Raw genomic sequence first — 27,087 nt, forward strand, 5'->3', positions numbered from 1 at the left:
TCCCAAATCTGTTGTGACATTCGTCAGTTTTTTGTCAAGACTGTCAGATGGGATTTTGGGTAGTTTTCAAAGAAAATATGTTACTGCTTATTAATCTGCTAATGTTTATTTAATAAAGCATCAACTTATCTACATTTAAGTATGTCTTCTTTGCTGGCAAATAATATTTTCAAAGTCTAAATAAGAATGAAAATAAAGTAATTAAGAAACTCCAAATGTACTTTTTTAGAATAGCATGTAATTTAAATAAAAATGTGTAGGGATCATTAAATAACTTGTTTGAGTAACTGAATATCAAATATAAATAGGGGAGTCATTTCAAAATATATTGGAAAGATTTTTACTATGGCTGACAGAGTTGAAATGGATCACGATGTGAATAATGTTGGTTTTCAGATTTTTTTTTCCTTTACATGGTTTGTTAGCTGACACCTCTATCTACATACATACATTGAACAAAATTATAAACACAACACTTTTGTTTTTGCCCCCATTTATCATGAGCTGAACTCAAAGACTTTCTCTATGTACACAAACGGCCAATATTGTTCACAAATCTCTCTAAGTCTGTGTTAGTGAGCACTTCTCCATTGCCAAGATAATCCATCCACCTCACAGGTGTGGCATATCAAGATGCTGATTAGACAGCATGATTATTGCACAGGTGTGCCTTAGCCTGGCCACAATAAAAGGCCACTCTAAAATGTGCAGTGCCATCACACAGCACAATGCCACAGATGTTTTGAGAGAGCGTGCAATTGGCATGCTGACTGCAGGAATGTCCAGCAGAGCTGTTGCCCATGAATTGAATGTTCATTTCTCTACCATAAGCCGTCTCCAATGGCGTTTCAGAGAATTTGGCTGTACATCCAACCAGCCTCACAACTGCAGACCACGTGTAACCACACCAGCCCAGGACCTCCACATCCAGCATCTTCATCTCCAAGATCATCGGAGACCAGCCACCTGGACAGCTGCTGCAACAATCGGTTTGTATAACCAAAGAATCTCTGCACAAACTGTAAGAATCCATCTCAGGGAAGCTCATCTGCATGCTTGTCATCCTCATCTGGGTCTCGACCTGACTGCAATTTGTCGTCGTAACCGACTTGAGTGGGCAAATGCTCACATTCGACAGCATCTGGCACTTTGGAGAGGTGTTCTCTTCACAGATGAATCCTGGTTTTCACTGTACAGGGCATATGGCAGACAGCGTGTATGGCGTCGTGTGGGTGAGCGATTTGCTGATGTCAACATTGTGGATCGAGTGGCCCATGCTGGCGGTGGGGTTATGGTATGGGCAGGCGTGTGTTATGGACTGTTATGGAAATGTTGAACTAAGGTAAGGATCTGTTATTTGCCTAGGGGGCCCCTAGGGGGCCGATACCAGTCAATACCATTGACTGGTATCGGCAGATTATAAAGTAACTCATTAATCTGCGCATCTGTATAACTCATCAGGGCATCTATTGTCAGTCCGGATGCTGTAAGAGCTCTTTAGAGTTCAAGAGGTTACCCATGTGGGGAAGGACAGCTTGCCCCTTGTGTGAAGCCTAGGTATTGACAGAACAAAGGGAATGTGTTTTATTAACAAGACAGATGAGCAGCATCTTACCACACCCCTTTTTCCACTATAAGTACTGATGATTATCATGTATTAATTTAGAGACTCCTCATATGATTATTCGGTAAGCTTTGACGCGTCTCTCTATTTGCAAATAAACTATTAAATTGTGCAAGAGAATTTTGTCTCTGTCCTTACTCCTTTAAAAGTTCTGATTGGTGAAATTGCCATCAAAGGACAACGAACACCGGTGCATTATACTGATGGCATTTTGAATGCACAGAGATACCGTGATGAGATCCTAAGGCCCATTGTTGTGTCATTCATCCACGATCATCACCTCATGTTGCAGCATGATAATGCATGGCCCCATGTTGCAAGGAACTGTACACAATTCCTGGAAGCTGAAAACATCCCAGTTCTTGCATGGCCAGCATACTCACCGAACATGTCACCCACTGAGCATGTTTGGGATGCTCTGGATCGGCGTGTACGACAGTATGTTCCGGGTCCTGCCAATATCCAGCAACTTCGCACAGCCATTCAAGAGGAGTAGACCAACATTCCATAGGCCACAATCAACAACCTGATCAAGTCTATGAGAAGGAGATGTGTTGCACTGCTGAGGCAAAAGGTGGTCACACCAGATACTGACTGGTTTTCGGACCCCCCCGGAACCCCCCAATACAGTGAAATGGCACATTTTAGAGTGGCCTTTTTATTGTTGCCAGTCTAAGGCACACCTATGCAATTATCATGCTGTCTAATGAGCATCTTGATGTGCCACACCTGTGAAGTGGATGGATTATGTCGGCAAAGGAGAAGTGCTCACTAACACAGATTTAGACAGATTTGTGAGAAATAGGCCTTTTGTATACATAGAGAAAGTCTTAGATCTTTGAGTTCAGCTCATGATAAATGGGGGCAAAACAAGTGTTGCGTTTATAATTTTTTCAGTGTATGTATTTAACAACGTACTAAAAAAATACATACTTTTTTTGCCGGACCGCCAATCAATCAAATTTATTTGTAAAGCCCTTTTTAAATCAGCAGATGTCAAGTGCTTTAGCAAAACATCTGGCCTTAAACTCCAAAGAACAACTCCCTAAGAATGCCAAAATGTAGGAAGAAACCTAGAGAGTACCCAGGCTCAGAGGGGTGACCAGTCCTCTTCTGGCTGCGCAAGGTGAACATATTAATATTATAACTGTAATAATTAAAAATGCGTGTGGGCTGACTCTGGACAGGGACAGCAACGGGTCCCCCAAGCCAGGTACTCCGCAGATGTGGGCCAGGACCTCATGCCCTCCTTAGTTCAAAACGGGGGGAGAATGGGAAAATTCAGAAAATGCATTCCTCATATCAACAGGGATTTTTAGTGGAGAAGGAGAACTGACCATACTCCCCCAGCACAATAATAAAGCAGCGTAAGACCTTGGGACTGCGACAGGGGTGTCCGGCGACACTGTGGCCCTATCTGGGGGAGGCCCCAGGCAGGGCCCAACAGGCAGGAAATCAATCCACCCACATTGCCAAGCATCATCCAAAGGGACACCCACCAACCGCAACCACCCTGAATGAGTGTATTGCCAGCAGAGTACAGCCCAATTGCACAAGTGCGCAACAGAGAGACAACAACAATCCAGGGGGTCCGCCCCTGAGAGGCATTGGAGGGAGGGCATCCCAATGGCGATGAGAGCCCAACCTGGCAAGACAGCAAGGGTGGACAGTATCAAGCCTTTCTGGTCACATTCACGCCCCAGGGCCAGGCTACACCTAATCATAGACCGTACTGTAGAGATGAGTCTTTAGTAGACACTTGAAAGTTTGCACCGAGTTTGCATTTCTAACCTTGATTGGCAAATCATTCAACAGTAGTGGAGCTCTATGAGAAAAGGCCCTGCCGCCAGCTGTTTGTTTAGAGATTCTAGGTACAATTAAAAGGCCTGCATCTTGCGATCGTAGGTTACATGTAGGTATGTATGGCTGGATCATTTCAGCAAGGTAAGTAGGAGCAAGTCCATGTATTGATTTATAGGTTAAGAGTAAAACCTTAAAATCAGCCCTAACCCTAACAGGCAGCCAGTGTAAGGGTGCTAGTTCAGGATTAATGTGTTCAAAATGTTTTGTTCTAGTTAGGATTCTATCAGCCGTGTGCAGCACTTATTGAAGTTTATTTATTGATTTGTCAGGATAACCGGAAAGTAGTGCATTGCAGTAATCTAATCTATAAGTAAAAAAAGCATGGATTAGTTTTTCTGCATCAGATTTTGATAAAATGTTTCTGATTTTTGCAATGTTTCTAAGATGAAAATAAGCAACTTGTGACATATTTTATATGTTCATCAAAGGAGAGGTCAGGGTCAAGAGGTTTCTTACAGTTTTTTGGGATACGACCATGCAGCCGTCGAGGTTCACAGTGAGATCTGCTAACAACACTCTGTTTCTTGGGTCCTAAAAAGAGCATTTCTGTTTTTCTTGAGTTTAAAAGCAAGACATTTTCTGTCATCCACTTCCTAATATCTGAAACGCATGCTTCCAAAGTAACTAATTTGGGGCTTCTCCATGCTTCATTGAAATATATAACTGTGTCATCAGCATAACAGTGAAAGTTGACATTGTGATTCCGGATTACATTACCTAGAGGCAGCATATATAGTGAGAACAATAATGGGCCCAGAACCGAACCTTGAGGAACACCAAAACATACCTTTGACTTGTCAGAGGATATGCCATCAACACTAACAAACTGATATCTTTCAGATAAATAAGATTTAAACCAGGCTAGAACATGTCCACGTAGCCCAATATGGGTTTCCAGTCTCTCTAAGCGAAGTGAGTGATCAATAGTGTCAAAAGCAGCACTAACATCAAGAAGCAACAGAACGGATGCGGAACCTTTGTCTGAGGCCATTAGAAGGTCATTTGTTCCCTTCATGAGTGCAGTCTCAGTACTATGATGGGGTCTGAAACCAGACTGGAGTATTTCATAAATGTTATGTCTTCAGGAAGGCATTCAGTTGTTGGGAAACACATTTTTCTAAGATTTTTGAGAGGAACGGGAAGTTCGATATTGGCCTATAATTGTTTAATATGTTGGGATCCAGATGAAATTCTTTTTTTTTTGTGAGTTTGGTACACATCCGGAGGAAAGGGAGAAATTTATTATGTTCAATCTCATCTGGATCCCAATATCGAACTTCCCGTTCCTCTCAAAAATCTTAGAAAAATGTGTTTCCCAACAACTGAATGCCTTCCTGAAGACATAACATGACCTAGCACAGGAAATAGCTCCTTAAGTAATTTTGTTGGAATCGGGTCTAGCTGACAATTTGTGGGTTTAGAACTCATTACAAAATTGATTAAGGTATCAAAAAATTCAAGTGTCCCCATTGACATCCGGTCAGGGAGGTTCAGGACATTCTCAGGACAACTGAGATTTTGAGGACCATAACTATTTAAGGAGGAGTCAGTTATTTGTTTTCTAATGGTGATGATCTTTTCATCAAAGTAGTTCATGTATTCTTTACAGCTAAAGTGAAGACCTACTTCACTTGTTGAGCGTTGCTTATTTGTTAACTTTGCAACTGCATCGAAAATTAATTTTGGATTGTTCTTGTTTGCCTCAATCAGGTTGGAGAAATAAGCTGATCGAGCAGACGTGAGTGATTTTAGGTATTGTAGTGTACTGTCTATCCAGGCTAGTCTGAATACTTCCAAATTGGTGGAGCGCCACTTTCACTCAAATTTTCTGGAGGCTTGCTTGAGTGCTCTAGTTTTGTCTGTCTACCTGGGAGCAAGTTTCTTGTTGCGTATTTCTTTTGTTTGCAACCGGTGGTGCAACCGTATCTAAAGTATTTCGCAGTATTGAGTTTAGATCTTCAATTTGATCATTTGCGGATTTATTTACTCTGTCGTTAATGAGCGAACTTGTAAGAATATCAAGGAATCTATTTGTAGTCCGAGAATTTATAGTACGGCTTTTGAAACTTATTGAGGAACAATGTGTATGGCCCGGGGGGCCTTTAAATAGTAGCTATGTAAAACGATTTATAAGCCTGTTTAACTTTCATGAGTAAAACTTCAAAAGAATGAAAATCAGTGATGTGTTTGAGAGTAAGTTTATATTTACTGTCATAAATATTAGCAACACCCCCTCCTTTTCGGGATGCACAAGGGATATGATCACTAGTATAGCCAGGAAGAGAGGCCTCATTTAAGGCAATTAATTCATTTGGCTTTAGCCACGTTTATCATAAACCAATAACATCTAGTTTATGGTCAGAGATTAATTAATTTACTGCAACTGCCTTTAGAGCAAGGGATCTAACATTTAGGAGTCCCATTTTGAGATGGGAGGTGATACAGTCATTTTAATTTGTACTTGTGACCGAGGTGGAGGAAGCTTTATCTTAATAAGGTTGTTTTTGTTAGCACTAACTTGTTTAACTTTTCTCAGCCTGGAACGAGTCACAATGGCAATAGGTAAAGCTGTACTAACTACACTGGTTACGCTATCGACAGACTCCACTATGCTAGCAGCCTGACCTGCACCCTGCACCCTGACCTGCACCCTATCTCATGGTGAGGCTATAGGAGTGAGACTCCTGTCAATGTTCCTAGATAAAAGAAGAGCACCACTCCAGCTAGGACGGAGTCCGTCGCTCCTCAGCAGATCAGGCCTGGCCCCATTTCTGGGAGAGTCCCAAAAAGAGAGCCAGTTATCTACAAACTCTACCTCCTGCGACGGGCAGAACTCCGTTTTCAGCCAGCGATTGAGTTGCGCAAGTCTACTGTAGAGCTCATCACCACCCCTAGCTGTGAGGGGGCCAGAGACAATTACTCGATGCAAACATCTTTCTACTTAGTTTCCACGCTGATGCTACGTTCTGCTTCGTAACCCCTGACCGTTTCATCCTAACGTCATTAATGTCAATGTGAATAACAATATCTCTGTACTCTCTATACTTGCCAGTTTTAGACTTCACTAGCACCAACCCTAGATTTGCGGCTACGTCGGTGGCTCTGCCCCCCGGTAAACAGTGTACGATCGCCGGCTGATTCTTTAGTCTAATACTGCGGGTAATGGAATCACTGATTACTAAAGTTTTCAGTTTTCTGGGCCAGACATAAATTATGCATTAGGATTTGTTCAGGATAGACAAAACCTTTGCTGGCAACAACCTTTAGTAGCTATGTCATAGTAAGCCTAAAATAAAACTGTTTACGGTTATAGTGACTATTTACCAAAATGTTTAACAGTGACTAGCTAAATATTCAAACTTGGCATGATGTTAATACATGACAAAATGATTTAATGTCGAGAAGCTGTATTGACACTCTGCACACTATAACAAATTATGTTATAGTAAGCTTAAAATAAAACGGTTTCTGGTTATATTGTGACTATTACTGGTGTATTTACCCATGCATACTTTTTGGGGTAATCCTATATCACAAACAGTGAAAGACTAGCAGCACTAGCATATCCACTCAGTAATACCATGAATCCTCATATATTTAAAAGAGTAATTGTATTATGTTACCCTTTTATACTGTTATTGTTGCCTTAATAAACAAACCAGCCATGGAGTAATTGGAGTCACTGTTTTTGTTATAGGTAGGCTTTATAGCGATTAGCTGGCCATCTACAGTAATCTTTGTACAAGACTAGACTTTACAGTAGCTTTGTTAATTAATGTTCTGTCGTCCATGTTATTTCAGCATAAATGTAATAGCTGTGACTATATGGAGGTGGAGTGACTACTAGCCAGTCTTGTGGGATTACCCCTGCCTTTTAAAGTTTTGATCCCGGTTCCATTCCCCACCCAGACGTTCCAATCTTTGTCTCCCAGAAATATTAATCCAATCTGTACTTTTCAGCCAATGCACAACAATATATATCCACCCTGTACCATGAATCTCATAACAGGGATCAACATTAACAATGGCCAGTAAGACCTAACGTAGGGCCAGTAGACAAAGACAGTCACTGGCCCATAGGGGCCTGTGCTCAATTTTCCCATAAAAATGTATAGTATCATATTAAAATGTTTGCTTGTCATCTTTGTCACTCTTCCCACTTTGATGTTCGCTTGCTCTCACATTAAAATGCATCTGGGGTGCTTCTTCTCCCCTCTCAGTGTGGTACAGTACCGGTGTCGTCTTTTTGACCAATAATATTCAATGGCTCATCTGTTTTAACCAATCATAGTACATTCTAGAGTAGGACCCAAATATAGTTTTGTACGAGCAAATGTGATAATTTTTGTTTTTGTGGAAATAACCGGTTCCATTGGTTGAAAACAATAATAGCAAGGGACATGTACTGCCATTCATGTTGTGCGTTCCCGACAAAAGCCAATAAGGCAGGGTTGTTTATTAAGGGAACGAACAACTACAGAAAACCTGCTCTTAAGTTCCTGCAGCATGTCGCGTGTATTGCAGCCAAACAAGCTGTTGACAACACTGCAGCAGCACTAAAGAACGTCTGCCTGCTCTGAATCAATGATGTGTCGCATAGCCAAATTGAAAAACTGCGATTGCCAATCATGTTGTGAAGAGTGAGGAAACCATTCACGGACTATGACATATCCCATGCAAATCAGTGGTATAAATCAGTATTCTGATTATAAGATCTTTACATACTATATATATCTGTAAAATACAACTATATTATAATTTTTTTTAATTCCATTTGGGCCAGTAAAAATACAATTCGGGCCAGTAAATTTTAGACCAACTGGCTCAGTAGGGCCAGTGAGAAATTTGTTTTGCGTTGGACTCTGCATATATTTAAAAGAGTAATTGTATTAAATGACCCTTTTTTTATTGCTTTCTGAAGAAATGAACCTGCCATGAAGTGATTGGAGTCATTGTTTTCATTATTGGTACTGTATACATTGGCGAGAACAAGTATTTGATACACTGCCGATTCTGCAAGATTTCCCACTTACAAAGCATGTAGAAGTCTGTAATTCTTATCATAGGTACTCGTCGACAGTGAGTGATGGAATCTAAAACAAAATTCCAGAAAATGAGATAAAAATGACAGACAGACCTGCAAAATCGGCAGTGCATCAAATACTTGTTCTCCCCACTGTATTAGCTAGCCATCTACAGTAATCTTTATACAAGAGTACAATAGTTCCGTTAATAAATATTCTGTTGTCCACATTATTTCAGGAAAAATTTAACAGCTGAGGTAAAAGTTGCATTATCGTTGGTTAAATAGCAAAATGGTTAAAGAAACCGTCTGCCACATAGGAAACCACAGATCAAAACCAGCCAGAGACAACAACATTCATCCTTTCTAATTGTGGGCTGGCTAAACTAAGCTTGCCTGGTTCCTTTTCTGTTTTAACAAAACATGTTGAACTCTCTTGAACTCTAAAGAATCACTGAACCAGTATGTGGTCAGAATTAATATTTTCAGGTGATGAACAAGAAACCAAAAACACAACCGTTTATATTATACCCTACAACATATACTGGTATAGATTATATAAATTATTATTTTAACACCTTTTTATGGTCTCATGAGTGCCATCAAAACCATCTGTCTGAGGTAGACTCTAACCACCAGTCTGTCGGCAATGACTAACCATTAAATTATCAAATTAACTGTTAAAATATTCAGTGCCATGTAATATATGGTGAAACACTGACCAGCAAGAACAAGAAACCTACCTGCGCCCTGGGGTCTGTGAACATTCGGATAATGTCTTTGATGAAGTTGATCATGGTCTCAAAGTCGTTGCGTACAATACTCTGAGATCCGTCAAACAGAATCACAGCATCCAAACCAAAATCACGGCACTCTGGCAGCATATCAACACAGCAACATTTTATTTTATCACAACCAGGACACATTCTTTGTTAATTGAATTAACTGAATAAAGACCACATTCTTCTTCAAAACTAGTGTTCATCACCTTGAAAGGCAGGCTTTAGTGTTTGTGTGACGGAAAGTTGGGGCCCCAACTCAACGCAGATTCCTTGGAGGTAGTTTAAAGTATCACAAGCAAACATCTGTCGGGGTCCACACATCTAGCTCAGAGAGAATGAGAGGGAGGACAGAGTGAAAGAGATAGAGGGAATTGGGAAATCAAGAGACAGAGCTGGGTAAGGAGAATGACCAACAAGAGAGTGACAAAAGAAATACTAATCAAAGACTTTAAAACCAGGCCATATCAGTAATGGCCAAGTCAACATGATATAGAGACATTAGTCCATGGAAGAAAATATACGCAATACAAAAGATCCCCCAAACTGTGAGAAAGTGAGTATGACTCAAGTCTTGTGTCATATCATGCATCAAGTAAGTATCTATGCTAGATGACAAAATAGTGTAAATGAAGATGCTCGTGACCACTGACTACTTCCTTATTCTGAAGGGAAAGTTTTTTTTAAACCCTTTAGAAAGTTACGTAAAAACAACTCACCATAGCTCTGTCAGTATTACAAGCTAGTGACAATCCAAATGAAACTCCTGAATCCACTAAAAGAAAAGAATATGCAATTAAAAGTTCAGAAACAGCTGAAATCAATGTGTGCTAAAATTTGCTACATTCTAAATCAATATTGACCTACATTTAACAATGTTACCAAGCGATTTTGCACTGCACATAATAGATCTCACCTCTTCTCTCTATACACTAAGGCACTTGGTCTCTCATATCCTCACAAGGTCACATTGCATTGCAATCGCTCAGAACTTTTCCCTTCTGACACCAATGTGCCAACACGCCTGACCGTTATACTGACCAAACACCTCAAGCTCAACCGTGACATAACAGAGCTGCCCTTCCTCCAATGGAAGTCTAGTCAGCTTCAAGACTTCATCACGGTTGATAGATATACAGTTGTCCCCGTCCCAGGGTGCAAAGAACCTTGGAGTCTCCTCACCAAACGAGTATCAAAATTAAACAATTACCTCCAACAGTTATGTTATTTACACTAGGGAGAACAAGTATTTGATAACCTGCCGATTTTGCAGGTTTTCCTACTTAAAAAAGCATGTAGAGGTCTGTAATTTTTTATCATAGGTACACTTCAACTGTGAGAAATCCAGAAAATCACATTGTATGATTTAAATTATTAATTTGCATTTTATTGCATGACATAAGTATTTGATCACCTACCAACCAGTAAGAATTCCGGCTCTCACAGACCTGTTTGTTTTTCTTTAAGAAGCCCTCCTTTTCTCCACTCATTACCTGTATTAACTACACCTGTTTGAACTCATTACCTGAATAAAAGACACCTGTCCACACACTCAATCAAACAGACTCCAAACTCTCCTCAATGGCCAAGACCAGAGAGCTGTGTAAGGACATCAGGGATAAAATTGTAGACTTGCACAAGGCTGGGAAGGGTTACAGGACAATCGGCAAACAGATTGGTGAGAAGGCAACAACTGTTGGCACAATTATTAGAAAATGGAAGAAGTTCAAGATGACGGTCAATCACCCTCGGTCTGGGGCTCCATGCAAGATCTCACCTCGTGGGGCATCAATGATCATGAGGAAGGTGAGGGATCAGCCCAGAACTACACGGCAGGACCTGGTCAATGACCTGAAGAGAGCTGGGACCACAGTCTCAAAGAAAACCATTAGTAACACACAACGCCGTTAAGCATGGAGGTAGAAACATCTTTCTTTGGGGATGCTTTTCTGCAAAGGGGACAGGACGACTGCACTCTATTGAAGGGAGGATGGATGGGACAATCTTTCGCAAGATCTTGGCCAACAACCTCCTTCCCCCAGTAAGAGCATTGAAGATGGGTCATGGCTAGGTCTTCCAGCATAACAATGACCCGAAACACACTCCTTAGTTGCCAGGGCAACTAAGGAGTGGCTCCGTAAGAAGCATCTCAAGGTCCTGGAGTGGCCTAGCCAGTTTCCAGGCCTAAACCCAATACAAAAATCTTTGGAGGGAGCTGAAAATCTGTATTGCCCAGCGACGGCCCCGAAACTTGAAGGATCTGGATAAGGTCTGTATGGAGGAGTGGGCCAAAATCCCTGCTGCAGTGTGTGCAAACCTGGTCAAGAACTACAGGAAACATATGATCTCTGTAATTGCAAACAAAGGTTTCTGTACCAAATATTATGTTCTGCTTTTCTGATGTATCAAATACTTATGTCATGCAATAAAATGAAAATTACTTTAAAATCATACAATGAGATTTTCTGGATTTTTGTTTTAGATTCCGTCACCCACAGTTAAAGAGTACCTATGATAAAAATTACAAACTTCTACATGCTTTGTAAGTGGGAAAACCTGCAAAATCAGCAGTATATCAAATACAGTTCTCCCCACTGTAGCCTTCAGAAAGCAGCAACTGATTGTTAGATGTGCAGGAACTAGATTAATCTAAATTGACAAATGCACGTAAGTAAAAAAAGAAAATAAATTTTACTCATAATTCTTTGTAGCAATATGACTGATTTATAGTCCTATCCAAAATGATTAGCATCCTTAAAATAAAACAAGACTATATGAAATAAACAACACAGGTATGAGCTATATATTTTCTAGCATGTGGAATATATCGTTCTTCAATAATGATTCAACCAAAATGTAGGGAATCAAATTAACATTTTCATAACCGCCCCCCTCCCAAAAGAACACAACTATTAGCAACCTTGCTTTCAGTACTTTGTGAAACCTCCTATTGCAATAATCCATTGTTGTAAGAGCCATGTAGGTTTCAAGTAATTGTTTTTACCAACTGCCTGATTTATGAAGGCAACTTTAAATGTGTAACCTTGTTTTAATACCCTTCAGATTCAAAACAACATGGACAATACTTAATGGGGCCATATGTAAGATTTGTACAGTACTACTAGCATGAATACAGGCACGTTAAAATGTTTTAAGTAGAGGTTTCAAATTATTTTTTGAAAATAGTCATGGTAAAGTCATGGTATTGTTTAAGGCAGGATTCAAGACAGGGTCCCTTTAAAGTTAATTAGTCACATTTTTGTCATTTAGCTCACGCTCCTATCCACTGAGACTGATTGTACACATTAATTCTAAAAAGTGTTAAAGGGGTAGGAGAGAAGGTGAATGAGCCAATTGAAAGCTAGGGATGACTACGTGGACACGGTAATAAAGGGTTAAGACAGAGGGACGCATGAGTCAATGTTATGATGTAACTCTACTCTTTCGATTAGATTTTTAGTGACCATAAAGAGTCAGCACGGCTGTTTAACATCCAATCTGAAAGAAGTCATATGATGCAGGGCAATGTCTTCTTTACTTTCCTGGGGTATTAAAATGTGATAATTACACCAGAGGGAAGAGTGCCTCTACTGGCCTTTCAACACCATCTCCAGCAGCATCTGGTCTCCCATCAAGTGACCGTAATCACTCTACCCTGCTTAGATAGTTACACACGATTTCAGTAACGGAGTACTTAATAAAAAAGGTTACTAAAGATTATTTTTATTTCTAAGAATCTTTAGAGGTGTCAGTAATTTTCACATATTTTAGAGGAACAAAATATATTCACTGTGATTTTATTATTTCTTTAAGCAAGTAGAGAGTGAGAGAGAGAGCGAGAGAGAGCGAGAGAGAGCGAGAGAGAGCGAGAGAGAGAAGCACTCTCAAGCAAGGGCAGTGTGGAGTCATTTGGCAGGATTTAGAACTGACATGTCTCCTAGTGATTTCATTGATCACAAGATTATTAGCAACCATAGTTAAAGTTACTACAGGCGTGCAATTTCCAATGTACATACACTTGGTTCGTGTTTAAAAACAACAATATGGATTCCCATAATACAATACGTATTTTCTTTATGTGCTGCATGGATTGATAAATTAAATTACATCACCTAGACACTTCTTTTTTGTATTGCAATGTGTGTATACATAATAATGTCATTATGCGATCATGAATTAGAACGAATGTACTTTAATTTCATTGCCATTTATTAACCACTTGACTAGTTTAATCGCCTACAAATGCTTTCCTCCGTCTTGGATTGCATACCTGTAATAACTTGGATTGTGTACCTGTAATAAAATGATTCCAATTGAGAACCACTGGGATGTTTGATCAATAAAATCAGATATCCTGTGGAAAGTGTCAGGAAACAGGCCGGACACCACCCCATGTCCTGTCCAGGGGCCTGACACCATTCTAGGCCCTGTTTAGAGGCCTGACACCACCCCATGTCCTGTCCAGGGGCCTGACACCATTCTAGGCCCTGTTTAGAGGCCTGACACCACCCCATGTCCTGTCCAGGGGCCTGACACCATTCTAGGCCCTGTTTAGAGGCCTGACACCACCCCATGTCCTGTCCAGGGGCCTGACACCATTCTAGGCCCTGTTTAGAGGCCTGACACCACCCCATGTCCTGTCCAGGGGCCTGACACCATTCTAGGCCCTGTTTAGAGGCCTGACACCACCCCATGTCCTGTCCAGGGGCCTGACACCATTCTAGGCCCTGTTTAGAGGCCTGACACCACCCCATGTCCTGTCCAGGGGCCTGACACCATTCTAGGCCCTGTTTAGAGGCCTGACACCACCCCATGTCCTGTCCAGGGGCCTGACACCATTCTAGGCCCTGTTTAGAGGCCTGACACCACCCCATGTCCTGTCCAGGGGCCTGACACCATTCTAGGCCCTGTTTAGAGGCCTGACACCACCCCATGTCCTGTCCAGGGGCCTGACACCATTCTAGGCCCTGTTTAGAGGCCTGACACCACCCCATGTCCTGTCCAGGGGCCTGACACCATTCTAGGCCCTGTTTAGAGGCCTGACACCACCCCATGTCCTGTCCAGGGGCCTGACACCATTCTAGGCCCTGTTTAGAGGCCTGACACCACCCCATGTCCTGTCCAGGGGCCTGACACCATTCTAGGCCCTGTTTAGAGGCCTGACACCACCCCATGTCCTGTCCAGGGGCCTGACACCATTCTAGGCCCTGTTTAGAGGCCTGACACCACCCCATGTCCTGTCCAGGGGCCTGACACCATTCTAGGCCCTGTTTAGAGGCCTGACACCACCCCATGTCCTGTCCAGGGGCCTGACACCATTCTAGGCCCTGTTTAGAGGCCTGACACCACCCCATGTCCTGTCCAGGGGCCTGACACCATTCTAGGCCCTGTTTAGAGGCCTGACACCACCCCATGTCCTGTCCAGGGGCCTGACACCATTCTAGGCCCTGTTTAGAGGCCTGACACCACCCCATGCGTATACGTTCAGAGGCCTGACACCATAGGTGCAAATAAACTCAAAACCTCAACCCAACAAAATCACTAGGAGACAGTGTGTGAGTTAACTGTAGTTAAGAGTTCTGTCCACAGACTCCACACAACATTTGAAATGCTCTGATGACTTTCTTTGTATATTCAAAGTACACTGGTCAAAAAAAATGAAGGGGACACATAATCATCACAGTATAACATCAAATCAATAGAAATTCAGCGATATCAATCTGTCCAGTTAGGAAGCATAAGTGATTTTAAATCAATGTCTCCCGTTTTGGTGCAAAAACAGGTGCACTGGAGAGGCAACAGCAAGACAACCCTCAAAAAGGGGAATGGTTTTGCAGGTGGTGACCACAGACAATTGCACTCTCCTTATCCTTCCTGACTGATTCTTCTCTAGTTTTGCATTTTGGTAGTGTCCTTGTCACTACTAATAGCATGAGGCGGTACCTGCAGCCCATTCAGGTTACACAGGTAGTCCAGCTCCTCCATGCGTGCCATCGCAAGACAGTTTGCTGTGTTCTCCCAGTACAGTCTCAGGAGCATGGAGGAGATAAGCAGGAGACGCAATCAAGGGCATCAACCCACCAGCATACACTGTGCAACTTGATTGGCATTGGTCAGAGAACACCAGAATAGGCAGGTCCACCACTGGCACTCTGTTCTCTTCACAGATGAGAGCAGGTTCACACTGACCACGTGACAGAAGTGAAAGAGTCTGGAGATGCCATGGTGAACGTTATGCTGACTGCAACATCATCCAGCATGTCTGGCGGTGGATCAGTGATGGTTTTTGGAGGCATATCCTTGGAGTGTGCATACAGGCACGTGGGGCCCATACACAATACTGAATCACATTATGAGGTGCCGTGATTAAATTCACACAAGTATTTCGTTAATCAAGACTATTTTTGTGATTTAAATGTTCCCTTAATTTTTTTGAGCAGTGGACATAAGCATATATATTTATTTGTACCATTCATTTATATTTATGATATTTAATGTCTATCAATACTTTCCATATACCCAATTCTACACTTGGAATTGCTACTAGTCTACATTGTTATGTATATTTTGGCTTTACATATTTCTTTGCATAAATGTTGTGTGCCATGTCACAAAAATTTCATTGTTCAGAATGACGCTATGTTATTTGTGCATTTGATAAATAAGACTTTGACAGATATACTTTTGAGGAAGAGGGGGGGGGGGGAGAGGGAGATAAGGAAATTAAAAAAGAGAAAGAAAAAGGAGAGAGAGAGAAAGAGCACATCTAATTACCGTGTATAGGTAACGCTTCACATGTGGTGCTGTGATAAGAACATCTGTACACCACTCCTGTCCCGTTGTCTTGAAGAGGAGCTGTGACCAAAATACTACACATAGATGAGTGGATGGAGAGAAGAGGTGGAGGAAGTAAGACAAAAGGGAAAGGAGGGAGACATAATTGGAGCAAGGCAAAGGGAAGAGGGGATGGACACAGAAGATTAGCAAGACAGATAATCAGAATCACCATATAATGTAACTTATAACTTAACTTGATGTAGTGTGAAGATGAGGAAGAGAGTGTGTCACGTAGAGGGATGGAGTCCGTCATTATAGTTTTAACTGGAATAGACTCATCACACACTGTGCTTTGCAAAATCAATGAGGTTTCATAAGAGCACATTAAACCACCAGTGGAAAAATATAAATATGAACTATCACATATTTCTAGCCGCAGCTGACCTGAGTGTGACACCAATATCCTTAACAAAAAATGACCATGGTAGTTTAATGAAAAAATAACTGCAGTAGTTAATTGTTGTATTATTTCGTATGTGGCAGTATTGTCATGTCATCAAAGCTAAAACCATGGCACATATCCATAATTGAGATTAACAGTATATAATTAGTATATAAGTATATACTTTTCTGCATTTTAGATTTTTGTAACGCTTTGATCACACCTAGAGTGTCAATGTGGTTTGGTACACAGGAAATTGCCTATGAAACACAATCCTTGCCTCGCAGCACTGCCTTGTTTGGCAGTTGCAGACATTTTTATGTTAAGTTTTATGCGGAATCGGCTAGGTAGCAAAGAGTGAAATTTTACTTAATTTGCACACAGCCTACCAATATGAAGCATGCTTAAAAAATAGCTTGATTGATGCATTTCTGATTTGAGATCTAAACTCTGTTGGTTCACCATTTAGTGTGAGTTTCACAACGTTGTGCAACTAAACTTAAAATGTAGTTATGAAATTGGCTTGCCTGGTATTGTATCCCTGCGTTGGTCCAAAGTGACAGACGCGATGACCAAAATGGGATCCAGCTTCCGTCGAGGTCGAAAACGTTTTTGGATAGCGAATGTCGAAACTGAACCCTAAGGCCAGCGTAACGACTGTAACAAAACAAACACAAAAATGACTTAACTATTCTAACAAAAACCTTAAAATGTAGAAATGCTTTTATACTTACATTGCCAAAGTCCAAGGATAGCTGGCAGTAAACAACACATCTGCTTGTCCATTTCGTTTCGAAATCCCCGCTACAAACCCTCGCATAAACGCAGAGCAGAAAGCGGATCGTATACTTCTGTGATGCTGATTCTCGTTATAATGTAGTCGGGTGCCAGACTTTAGTGACAGTATACTTCAATCACGATGACCCCACAAAACCACGCACAAACGCTGTTTTTCCGGACTTGTTTCTTGTTACTATACAATCCTATCTTTTAATCAAACCGCCATAGCCCATTGTTGCCTGCACACTGTCATGAAAAATAGCCCAATAATTTTGTGTCGGTAAGCTCCTCATCTGGTAACACTGTCGGCTGATTAAATGGGCCTTTTTGACAGGGACATTAGCCTACAACTTGGTCTGTGTCCGCCACCTGTTGGCGAGAGCTGACAGGTTCAGGCATAGTTAGACGTACAGTATACCACTTTGAGACAGACTAAAATGTCATCTGACATTGCCATTAAGTATTTTGTATGGAATGTTTTTGTTAGGTATGAAAGGTAGGGGAGAACAGGTACAGTTTTAACATGGGACGGATGTAACACATTGAACTCCTACAATCAGAATCAAGCTTGAGTGCTTACACAAAAGGAGCCACATTTGAAAGTTACCCACAAAAGTGTTTTTTTAGAGGTCAACATTTTACTTTTCCATCAGATATACTATTCGATCGGATACTGTCCTGGGAATCCAAACAAATATTGTTAGAATCACTGTTTTGTAAGTTAGAAATAGAAAAGACTAACATGTGTCAAGCTAGCAGTCAGGCTAGTTCACATGAGGTGAAAACATGGATGGTGAATATGTGTTTTAACCATAGACTAAAAATATGGATGTAGTAACTGTGATGTCACCCACAGGTCCCAACAGAGGACCTCGTGACACCCTCATGGAGATAGTTACTGAGAGTTTGGTCAGACTCCATAAACACCGGTAGCCAGCTAGAGGGAATTTTGTTGAGCTCTGGCAGTGCTCCTCCTGTTTGTCCTCGTACAAAGGTGCAGAGACTGGTCCTGCTGCTGGGTTGATGCACATCTATGGCCCTGTCCAGCTCCTTGTGTAACGATCTGTCTCCTGGTATCTCCTCCATGATCTTGAAACTGTACTGGGAGACACCACATACCTTGCGACGGCACATATGGATTTGCCATCCTGGAGGTGAAGGTACTGCCACATGCTACCAGTAGTGACAAGGATAATAGCTAAACTAAAGAAGAATTTGTCAGGAAGGATAAGGAGAGAGCAATTTTCTGTGGCCACCCCCTTCAAAACAATTTCCTTTTTTGGGGTTGTCTTGCTGTTGCCTCTCCAGTGCACCTGCTGTCACTCTTATTTGCACCAAAACAGGTGACGCTGATTCATAATTGCTTATGCTTCCTAACTGGTCAGTGTGATATCTCTGGAGTTTAATTGACTTGGTGTGATACTGTGATGACTGTGTTCCCTTAATTTCTAAGATTATGACAGAGAGGGGAGTCCCAATTCCTCTGCTGAAGATGGCTAAAGATTAAATAAAACAGGGCAAATCAGTGGATTGAGCAGGCATTCTGTGCCTGGACAGCTACTTCCGGTGAAGGGGGGTCTGGCTCTAATGCTGGTCATCTAAAGTCTGGGCAAACTGTGAGTCAGAATGATTCCAGGTGAATGAACATACAATCTTTTTCATTTTGGTTATTTGATTGATTCATTATGTATACACAGATCAGCCATAACATTATGACCAGTGAAGTGAATTACAGTAATAATCTTATCATAGCAGTGGGTGGGATATATTAGGCAGCAAGTGAACATTCTGTCCAAAAACGGATGTGTTAGAAGCAGGAAAAATGGGCAAACATAAGGATTTGAGTTACTTTGACCAGGGCCAAATTGGGATGGCTAGACGACTGGGTCAGAAAACTGCAGCCCTTGTGGGGTGTTCCTAGTCTTCAGTGGTCAATACCTATCAAAAGTGATACATGGAAGAAAAAGCGACATGGTCATTGCCAGCCAAGGCTCATTGATGCATGTGGGGAGCGAAGGCTGGCATGTGTGGTCCGATCGAACATACGAGCTACTGTAGTTCAAATTGCTGATAAAGTTAACGCTAGTACTGATAGAAAGGTGTCATAACACACAGCGCATTGCAGTTTGTTGCATATGGGGCTGCGTAGCCGCACACCAGTCAGGATGCTCATGCTGACCCCTGTCCACTGCCAAAAGCATCTACAATGGGCCCGTGAGCATCAGAACTGGACCACGGAGCAATGGAAGAAGGTGGCCTGGTCTGATGAATCACGTTTTCTTTTACATCACGTGGATTGCCGGGTGCGTGTGCGTCGCTTACCTGGAGAACACATGGCACCAGGATGCACTATGGGAAAGAGACAAGCCGGCGGAGGCAGTGTGATGCTTTGGGCAATGTTCTACTGGGAAACCTTGGGTCCTGCCATTCATATGTATGTTACTTTGACACGTACCGCCTACCTAACCATTGTTGCAGAACATGTGCACACTTTCATGGCAACCCACACGGAAAACTCATGCAAAACATATATGCAGAGGATTTCTCATCATATATTTACATATGTTCCCTGAATATGTCATGCAATAAAATGCTAATTAATTATTTAAAAAGCATACAATGTGAGGAGCCTTGCCCGGGATTGGGGCTCGTATGCGAGCGCCTGGTGGTCGGACCTTTCCCCACGGGGTCCTGCGGGCTCAGGCCGAAGGAGCGACGTGGGGCCGCCTTCCCGTGGGCTCACCACCTGCAGGAGGGACCATAAGGGGTCGGTGCGTAGAGGATCGGGCAGCAGTCGAAGGCAGGGTCCTCGACAACCCGATCCCTGGACACGGAAACTAATTCTAGGGACGTGGAATGTCACCTTGCTGGCAGGGAAGGAGCCTGCCGCCATGTGTTGGAGTTTACCCCGGTGAACAAGAGGGTCTTTCCCTGCGCCTACGGGTCGGGGATAGGTCTCTCACTGTTGTTTGTGCCTACGGGCCGAACGGCAGTACAGAGTACCCGACCTTCTTGGAGTCTCTGGGAGGGGTGCTGGAAAGTGCTCCGACTGGGGACTCTATCGTTCTACAGGGGGACTTCAACGCCCACGTGGGCAACGACAGTGACACCTGGAGGGGCGTGATTGGGAGGAACGGCCCCCCTGATCTGAACCCGAGTGGTGTTCAGTTATTGGACTTCTGTGCTAGTCACAGTTTCTCCATAACGAACACCATGTTCAAGCATAAGGGTGTCCATCAGTGCACGTGGCACCAGGACACCCTAGGCCGCAGGTCGATGATCGACTTTGTTGTCGTCTCATCTGACCTGCGGCCGTATGTCTTGGACACTGAGCTGTCAACTGATCTCCACCTGGTGGTGAGTTGGATCCGATGGCGGGGGAGGAAGCTGGACAGACTCGGCAGGCAGAGGGAGGCTGGAGATATTGAGTCCGAGTGGACCATGTTCTCCACCGCCATTGTCGAAGCGGCCGCTCGGAGCTGTGGCCGTAAGGTCTCCGGTGCCTGTCGAGGCGGCAATTCCCGAACCCGGTGGTGGACACCGGAAGTAAGGGATGCTGTCAAGCTGAAGAAGGAGTCCTATCAGGCCTGGTTGGCTTGTGGGACTCCTGAGGCAGCTGACGGGTACCGACAGGCCAAGCGGGCTGCAGCCCGGGTGGTTGTGGAGGCAAAAACTCGGGCCTGGGATGAGTTCGGTGAGGCCATGGAGAAGGACTATCGGCTGGCCTCGAAGAAATTCTGGCAAACCATCCGGCGCCTCGGGAGAGGGAAACAGTGCCCTACCAACGCTGTTTACAGTAGAGGTGGGCAGCTGTTGACCTCAACTGAGGATGTCACCGGGCGGTGGAAGGAGATCCGCCCTGAGTACCTCAAGTCTCTGGATGTTGTGGGGCTGTCTTGGTTGACACGCCTGTGCAACATCGCGTGGCGGTCGGGGACAGTGCCTCTGGGATGGCAGACCGGGGTGGTGGTCCCTCTTTTTAAGAAGGAGGACCGGAGGGTGTGTTCCAACTATAGGGGGATCACACTTCTTAGCCTCCCCGGGAAAGTCTATGCCAGGGTTCTGGAGAGGACAATACGGCCGATAGTAGAACCTCAGATTCAGGAGGAACAGTGTGGTTTTCGTCCGGGCCGTGGAACACTGGACCAGCTCTATACCCTCTACGGGGTGTTGGAGGGTTCATGGGAGTTTGCCCAACCAATCCACATGTGTTTTGTGGATTTGGAGAAGGCATTGGACTGTGTCCCTCGCGGCATCTTGTGGAGGGTGCTTCGGGAATATGGGGTCCTGGGTCCTTTGCTAAGGGCTGTACAACCGAAGCAGGAGCTTGGTCCGCATTGCCGGCAGTAAGTCAGACTTGTTCCCAGTGCATGTTGGACTCCGGCAGGGCTGTCACCGGTTCTGTTCGTAATTTTTAAAATTTTTTATAATTTCTAGGCGCAGCCAGGGGCCGGAGGGTGTCAGGTTTGGGGACCACACAATTTCGTCTCTGCTCTTTGCTGATGATGTTGTCGTGTTGGCCCCTTCTAACCAGGACCTTCAGCATGCACTGGGACGGTTTGCAGCTGAGTGTGAAGCGGTGGGGATGAAAGTACCTCCAAATCCGAGGCCATGGTCCTCAGTCGGAAAAGGGTGGCTTGCCCACTTCAGGTTGGTGGAGAGTGCCTGCCTCAAGTGGAGGAGTTTAAGTATCTAGGGGTCTTGTTCACGAGTGAGGGAAGGATGGAACGGGAGATTGACAGACGGATCGGTGCAGCTTCTGCAGTAATGCAGTCGATGTATCGGTCTGTCGTGGTGAAGAAAGAGCTGAGCCGCAAGGCGAAGCTCTCGATTTACCAGTCAATCTACGTTCCTACTCTCACCTATGGTCATGAGCTTTGGGTCATGACCGAAGGACAAGATCCCGGATACAGGCGGCCGAAATGAGCTTTCTCCGCAGGGTGGCCGGGCGATCCCTTACCCGGGAGGAGCTCAGAGTAGAGCCGCTGCTCCTCCACATCGAGAGGGGTCAGCTGAGGTGGCTTGGGCATCTGTTCCGGATGCCTCCGGAACGCCTTCCTGGGAAGGTGTTCCGGTCCTGTCCCACTGGGAGGAGACCCCGGGGAAGACCTAGGACATGCTGGAGGGACTATGTCTCCCGGCTGGCCTGGGAACGCCTCAGTGTCCCCCCGGAAGAGCTAGAGGAAGTGTCTGGGGAGAGGGAAGTCTGGGCATCCCTGCTTAGACTGCTGCCCCCGCGACCCGGCCCCGGATAAGCGGAAGATGATGGATGGATGGATGGATAGTGAAGCTAGCCAAACTTACCTTGTTAAACATATAGTGTTAGCTAAGTTAATGACAAAGTTAATACAGGAGAAAATCGCACCAATCCAACCTTCTCCACAGCAACAAATGCTTTCAATGGTGGGTTATTTAAAAGTTAATTAGCACTAAACTTTTACAGAAAAATAATTTCTTCTTCACCTCCCAAACAATTGCATTATTGACCCACCCTGATCAAATGTACAGATAGCGGTCTGTACTTTTGTACGCTTTCATTTTGGTAGCAGTGTAAGGCAGGAGATAGATATTCCATAAGGTACACAAATAACATTTTCACTTTTTTTAACGGTGTAAATAACGCAGCGGCTGCTGTATATGGGTCACATATATGGGTCACAAGTCCTAAGACTTTGAGTGTGTTTGCTTTTTTCTTTCATGTTTTGTGAGGTGATCTAAACACTCAGACTGTAAAAGTAGAACATTTGACTGGATTGTGCAGTAGCTCCATAGAGTTCCCAGTGTTAGCCACCATATTTCATATGTGTAAAGCACTTTGTGACAACTGCTGTTGTAAAAAGGGCTTTATAAATACATTTGATTGATTGACTTGATGTTTCAACAATGTTTTGCCTGCCAGGCTGTCAGAACAACCACATGACTGAAAACTATGAATTTGACCCGAGTAGCAGCCCTCACACTTAACCATTGCTGGTTACTTTTAGCCTATGTTAAGTTTTCCTCGGTTGTGCATGAAAAAAATAATAAAGCATTTCAGTGTTGTACAACATTACATTATAATGTCACGATATGGTGTAACTTGTTAAATGCATGTGTGCCTTATTGTCATTAACACTCACTCAAACACACGCTTACTCTCTCACCCACACTCAGACAAGTTTGACTATTTTTGGTAGAACATTTGAACTTTCTTGGAATACCTGGTCTGTAGTATTCTCTATTGTAGTATTCTTTTATTGGAGTTGAAGTAAATGTTCTTACTACACTATTAATGTGTATGTGTCCTCTATACATACAGTATCTCACAAAAGTGAGTATACCCCTCACATCAATGTAGTGAGTGTACAGCTTGTATAATATTGTACATTTGCTATCCCTTCAAAATAACTCAACACATTAATGTCTAAACCACTGGCAACAAAAGTGAGTATACCACTAAGTGAAAATGTCTGAGGCTCTCATTTGATTCAGTGGTTGGAGTAAGGTTAATACTCTTTGACAAGTTCTGTTGCTTTTTTCTGATTACGTTTCTGGCTACACTTAAAATCAAAACATTTTGATCATTTAATAATTGATGACAAAGTGCTAAAATGTTGGTTTTCAACTTCCAAATAGGTGTCCATTGATTAATAAATACTTCATTGATTGCTAAATGATTGTACCTTAATTGAAATAGCAGTTTAGTAGGATCATGCTTACCATACATGAATGACTGCCTGACACAATTAAATATTATGAAATTCACGCAAGTTGGAACAGCCTGTGATTACAATTACTTTGATGCTTGGTGCGAGTTCAAATCCAGCCCTCAATCGGTCGGTGGTTTTGATTTCCATTTACCGTTGTTACGTTCAAGTCAAGTTCAAGTTCAGTTCACTTTGTTCTCAAAGAATTACACAATTTACAGTAAAGATTTTTATCTTTAATAAATTTCCTTTGTCGAGACTCAAAGTGTGACTTGAATGTTCCCTTAATTTCTTTGAGCTGTGTCTTTATGATTAACAACCAAATTATTCATTACTTAGAAACTAGTTGCTATGAATTAAGGTGCCATTCTTCTTATGAATTAGTTGTTTGTCATTGAGTCAGTGTTGCTGAGAGAAGCATGTGGCTGCAGTACCGAGGCAGTAGTTTCAGATTTGGGTACATAATTTTAGGCAGAAATTGTCTTTTTTTGCCCCTGAACTAACAGGTTTTAACCAAACTGAGTTTTGTCATACCTGATAACAATTTTGTCATATAGGATAAGTTATTTTCTGTTATCCCCGATGACCCGTGTTTGACATTATATTATTTTTATAGTTTTCAGCTTTTATTGGTATAGTTTCCATGCGTATAGTGATGTCAACACATTATTAACATTGTTTAGTTAAATATTAACAAATTAAATATTTATAATAATATTACATTTTAATTAATCGATTAAATGACATCCACTCTTGTGACATCACAATGTAGTTTTTTTTGTTCAGTGGTAGGAAAATCAACTGAGGTGAGTGAGTGACTTAATCTCCTACTGACAAATTTTCCATACAGTAGGTTTGCTTACTCCCTCTTTCCAAGCATAACATTATCCTTTTGGCATGAAGTATGCTAGAAGTGATCTGAATAAAATGTTTGCAAAATTTGCATGTTTAACTATACCGAATTCTCTTCAACAACCAGACTAGCTAGTTAGCTAGTCCCAATTTGTTGTAAGCTAATATGATAACTGAAAAAGAGAGGTATTGCTTTGTAATTGAGGAACAAAGTAACAATGTCAATACCCTTTTTCTACAGTGTTTTGAGGAAATTAAAAACATGAATAAAACAAATGTCAGAAAAGTCTAACATGACCTTTGATTTTGGGTTATGTTCTGATAAACATCCAGATTCTGGAAGATCAAGGGTTATTGGATTAATTGGAACGACTGAATATCTGACAGACCTTTTGAGTGTACAGTAGAGATGTAGCCCAGTCATATTGAAGTAGAAAGCAATGGTTTAGAAACCCTTTCCAAAGGCGTACAAAACCCATAAGGTAAAATGCAAATGACGTTTTTGGCCAGCTATGTAAACTCTAACATTGATTGATCCCGTGAAAGGTGTTCAACTGGTTATAGGTTATGCCTATTTGGTTTCTCATCTCATCTTCATCCACTTATCCGTATCGGGTCACGGGCCACATTTGCCAGCTCTAACTGGGGGATCCTGAGGTGTTCCCAGGCCAGTGTCAGAATATAATCTCTCCACCTGGTCCTGGGCCTACCCCGAGGTCTCCTCCCAGCTGGATGTGCCTGGAACACCTCCCTAGGGAGACGTCCTGGGGGCATCCTTACCAGATGCCCAAACCACCTCAACTGGCTCCTTTCAACGCAAAGGAGCAGCGGCTCTACTCCGAGTTCCTCAGTGAGAAGCCAGCCACCCTTCTGAGAAAACCCATTTCAACCGCTTGTACCCGCGATCTTGTTCTTTCGGTCATGACCCAGCCTTCATGACCATAGGTGAGGGTAGGAAGGAAAATTGACCGGTATATCGAGAGCTTTGCCCTCCGGCCCAGCTCTCTTTTCGTCACAACGGTGCGCTAAAGCGAATGCAATCTCCCGCTCCATTGTCCCCTCACTCACGAACAAGACCCTGAGATACTTGAACTCCTTTACTTGGGGTAACGCCTCATTCCCTACCCTGAGAAGGCACTCCATCGGTTTCCTGCTAAGAAACATGGCCTCGGATTTAGAGGTGCTAATCCTCATCCCAACCGCTTCGCACTCAGCTATTTGGTTTCTAATGCCTCTTAATCTGAAAGTAATCTAAAAGTAATCTAAAAGTAATCCAATTACGTTACTGAATTTGAGTACAAATTCAACTGTGGACAGGTGTCACGATGCAGGTGTAGTGGAGTGTGTAGAAAAACTTTGAGCCAAACGCAGGGAGGTGATAACAAAACTGTATTCTTAAATTAATCAAACTCAAAGGCACGCTATAACACGGCGCACAAACGCTCAAACGAACGTGCCTCTCTCCACAATAGAAAGACATAGAACAATACCACACAAAGACACCCAGAAACACAGGAACTAATATAGGCAACCTAATGAGGGAATGGACACCAGGTGTGTGCAATAACAAGACATGACAGTGCCGTGGGAGGAGGAGCGGCGTGACTAGAAGGCCGGCGTCCTCCCCGCGCGTCCTCGTTACAACAGGTAACTTGTAACTGTAACGGTTTACATTTAAAAAGTTACCTACCCAACCCTGATAACCTCTTATTTATAATTTGTTGCTCAAATAATTTTGAGTGACTATGCTCTTCAATAAAATGGTTGAAGGTACTTCTCAATAGTGAATTAAACCTAATGTTGAAAAGTTGTGCTGTGTTGATATTAATAAATATGAAACAATTATTTAAATGATTTAAGGGGAAATGTTAATCATTTCCCTTTAAAATTATAAAAAGGATGGGGCGGTGTCTGTAGTTCTTTACAGTGTAGTGTGGAAGATGGAAAATGTTCCCAATTTCGTATATACAGGAACAAGAATCATGACAAAAAGAGTACAAGAACAGAGACCAACACAGAGTGGTGTCATGACAGTTGTTCTGATTATGGCATTTCAGGTTCAAGCTTATATTCTCTTCCAACAGTACAGATGACGGAATGAGCATTTGCAGAATGTACATACAAAATAATTGTTGTTGCCATGATGTAGCCTAGAGAATGCAAGGTTGCATACAGACATAGACTCAGGGGTCATAGGTAATCATAGAATGTCAATTGCCCAGACAACTTGGTGAAAGCTCATACACGACAGCAGGGGCATG

At 42.7% G+C, this 27,087-nt stretch overlaps 1 protein-coding gene across 2 annotated transcripts in view; it reads right to left on the reverse strand.

Annotated features, from left to right (window-relative positions):
- Positions 1-17,610, reverse strand: part of LOC105010802 (integrin alpha-X) — a 66,423-nt gene extending 48,813 nt beyond the window's left edge. For both annotated transcript variants that reach the window (XM_010870418.4, XM_010870417.4), the window contains exons 1-6: positions 17,243-17,610; positions 17,036-17,165; positions 16,064-16,158; positions 10,009-10,064; positions 9,499-9,613; positions 9,254-9,384 (exon numbers count right to left, since the gene is read on the reverse strand). In XM_010870418.4, coding sequence (XP_010868720.2) covers positions 9,254-9,384; positions 9,499-9,613; positions 10,009-10,064; positions 16,064-16,158; positions 17,036-17,165; positions 17,243-17,294 — 579 coding nt within the window. In that variant the 5' untranslated portion in view covers positions 17,295-17,610. The remainder of the gene's footprint in view (positions 1-9,253; positions 9,385-9,498; positions 9,614-10,008; positions 10,065-16,063; positions 16,159-17,035; positions 17,166-17,242) is intronic.
- Positions 17,611-27,087: the final 9,477 nt, after the last annotated feature.

The sequence above is a fragment of the Esox lucius genome, chromosome 7 (assembly GCF_011004845.1).
Source record: "Esox lucius isolate fEsoLuc1 chromosome 7, fEsoLuc1.pri, whole genome shotgun sequence".
Lineage (NCBI taxonomy): Eukaryota > Metazoa > Chordata > Actinopteri > Esociformes > Esocidae > Esox > Esox lucius.